We start from the raw sequence: 2542 nt of genomic DNA, 5'->3' as shown, positions 1-2542 counted from the left end.
ACTAGAATATACGGTACTGCTACAATCCGACTAGTTTATCGTTGCCTAAAACTGCAGTCATTCCGTCTTGAACACTGAGCTGTAACCAGAGAATAACACTAAATTATGGTGCCGGTCATGAAAACTAGTATGGAAAGGATGTATAGCTAGTGTATTATTCTGCTATTAAGCTACGGGAGTTAAGATGCACTGACGAATATCCCCACCAGATTAATATATTTGTACTGCCGTGATGGAAGTGGTGTGTGTGTGGGGGGGACTTCATACTGTGCTGGAGACCATACTGAATTTTTTACACTTTTTTTTTTTTTCATTTCCTTCAAGCATATCTTACTTTGGTGTCATTTATTTATTTTCTTTCACTGTTTCCCTTCAGACTTGACACAGTTGTTACTTGGTTACGTACCATCGATTAAAAAAGTATCGGCACCCTTTCAGTGCGAGACATTATGCTACACGGACTATGATTTACGGGAAATGTCACGGTTATGTCGCTTTGTATCCTTCATTTGTGTTGTTATCATATATTTTACAGATATATAGCTGGATTAGTCGGAGTGACATTGTACTACATTGTAAATCAACCATTTTTGTGAATAAATCAGGCATGCCAACACTACCGATTGAACCAGAGATGAAATATTTCACATCTTATCTGACCCCAGGGTGCCGATACTTTTTTTTTAATCGATGGTACCTCAGACTTTTGCGTCAGGTTTTGGATTAATCATTTTAAGGAATTTAAATGGATTATGGGTCAGACCAGACAAACGCACACGATTTGAGAAGTTGCACCATATTTAGGCTGAGTATACCAGTTTCTGTGAGGGGGGATGGGAGCAATTACTACTGTGTGTTCTAGGGATTCTTTGTGGTGAGCACCTTCATTCTCTTAGAAGTGTTAACAGTTTTACATTTCGCCTTACATACATATAAAATAAAATGAGTCCGAGAGCCTGCAAAACTTCATATCGCCGTATCTGTTACTCGAATTATTTCTCTGTTCCACCAGTTTCAACCATGCCACATTTTAACTTCACAGTTGTATCATCTTTACTATACAGCTCGAGGGTGACATCGGTGCAGTGTTTGGTCTTGGGTTCCCTCCGTTCACCGGTGGCCCCTTCCGCTATGTGGACGCCTACGGGGCATCACGGTTGGTTGACTACATGCGGCAGTATGAGGAGGCATATGGACCCACCTTCACACCCTGCCAACTCCTCGTCGACCATGCAGCTGATTCATCCAAGAAATTCTTCAAGTGAACCAACACTAAAATTACTGAGTCTTGTTATCACTGAGCCACGGACTATAAAAATGGAAGAATACCAAATTCTGGAAACGATGCTTACAGGGATGATACAACACTTTCGCTCGAGTTGGACCCTCCTCATGCATAACATACAGTATCTGCCACTAAACAAAGTTTCCAGATGAAGACATAGCCACTAAAATTACTTTATCTTGATATCTAAGTGCCATGAATTGTTCAAATGGGAGAATTATTTCCGCATATGGAACATTTCCAAGTGAGTGAGAATAATTCTTAAGCTGAAAGTACTCGAGTTCCAAGCAGGCTGGTAATTTTTTACAGTATTCTTCCGTTGTGTCCTCCAAAACTGTTGCACAGTGAATTAACGAACATTGTACTACTCATAATCAACACAGATATCTAGAATAACATTAATAGATAAATCGTGAATAAGACATAGTGATAAAGAGGTGTGACAATTATAGTTTATTCATCTCATAGGGAGAAAAAACACGAACAGCAAAATAAAAAAATTCAAGTAAGCATATACTGTTATTAAAGAATTTCCATTTGGCTCAATTACTATTCTGAATTCATGGTAGCTGCTGGGAAAAACATAATCTCGTCAACGAAGGGAAAACTGGCACTACCTGAATACAAATTAATAATCACTGAAAAATATTATGGGGCCAGTAATGGCAATTTGCACTGTGTGTAAATTAAACGATTATTTGAAGCCATTAAATCTGTCCTTTGTATCCTGTCTCTCAGTTCAAGGACTACTGCACTCGATTTATGGGTAATAACAGTTGGTTTGCTGAGATGTTGGCTCTTGTACCACAGTTCGAGCCATACATTTTTTCTTAATACAGAACAGACGTCGGTATAATGTGCTAAAATTATCCAGCACTCTGATATGCCAGTATTCTGTTCAATAATACGTTTTTCACGGAGAAGTATTCTGCAGTTGTTTACCCTAATTTTTATCCCCTTGTCAAGTAAAATAGCCACAGTTATTCTTGTCTTCTCTTTATTTTCTCATTAGCGTGCTTCCTAGTAGGCCGGATGTCTAAAGAACGGTGTTGACAACAAACAACCTTGTGTCCACATGTTTTATTCATCACATCATTATCATCAGACGGTTTTCCTCTGCTTTAGAAAGACATTTTTGAACAGTAGGAGTTTTATGTACTTACAGCCTCCATTAACCTCTTCACAACTAAGGTCTCCCCTCACCTGAATAAATTCATCTGCAGGTAACAAGAATGGCAAACATATAGTACGTCCTGA

At 38.7% G+C, this 2542-nt stretch overlaps 1 protein-coding gene across 1 annotated transcript in view; it reads left to right on the top strand.

Annotated features, from left to right (window-relative positions):
* LOC145415345 (trifunctional enzyme subunit alpha, mitochondrial-like) overlaps positions 1-1265 on the top strand; it is a 58900-nt gene extending 57635 nt beyond the window's left edge. Inside the window, exon 8 of the mRNA XM_080284621.1 lies at positions 1065-1265. Coding sequence (XP_080140747.1) covers positions 1065-1265 — 201 coding nt within the window. The remainder of the gene's footprint in view (positions 1-1064) is intronic.
* The last annotated feature ends 1277 nt before the right edge of the window (positions 1266-2542 follow it).

Source organism: Coenobita brevimanus, chromosome 102 (genome assembly GCF_032717465.1).
Source record: "Coenobita brevimanus isolate Jiangsu-jjx chromosome 102, ASM3271746v2, whole genome shotgun sequence".
Taxonomy (NCBI): Eukaryota; Metazoa; Arthropoda; class Malacostraca; order Decapoda; family Coenobitidae; genus Coenobita; species Coenobita brevimanus.
The sequence above is the reverse complement of the archived record's forward strand: the minus strand, read 5'-3'. Positions and strand labels throughout refer to the sequence as shown.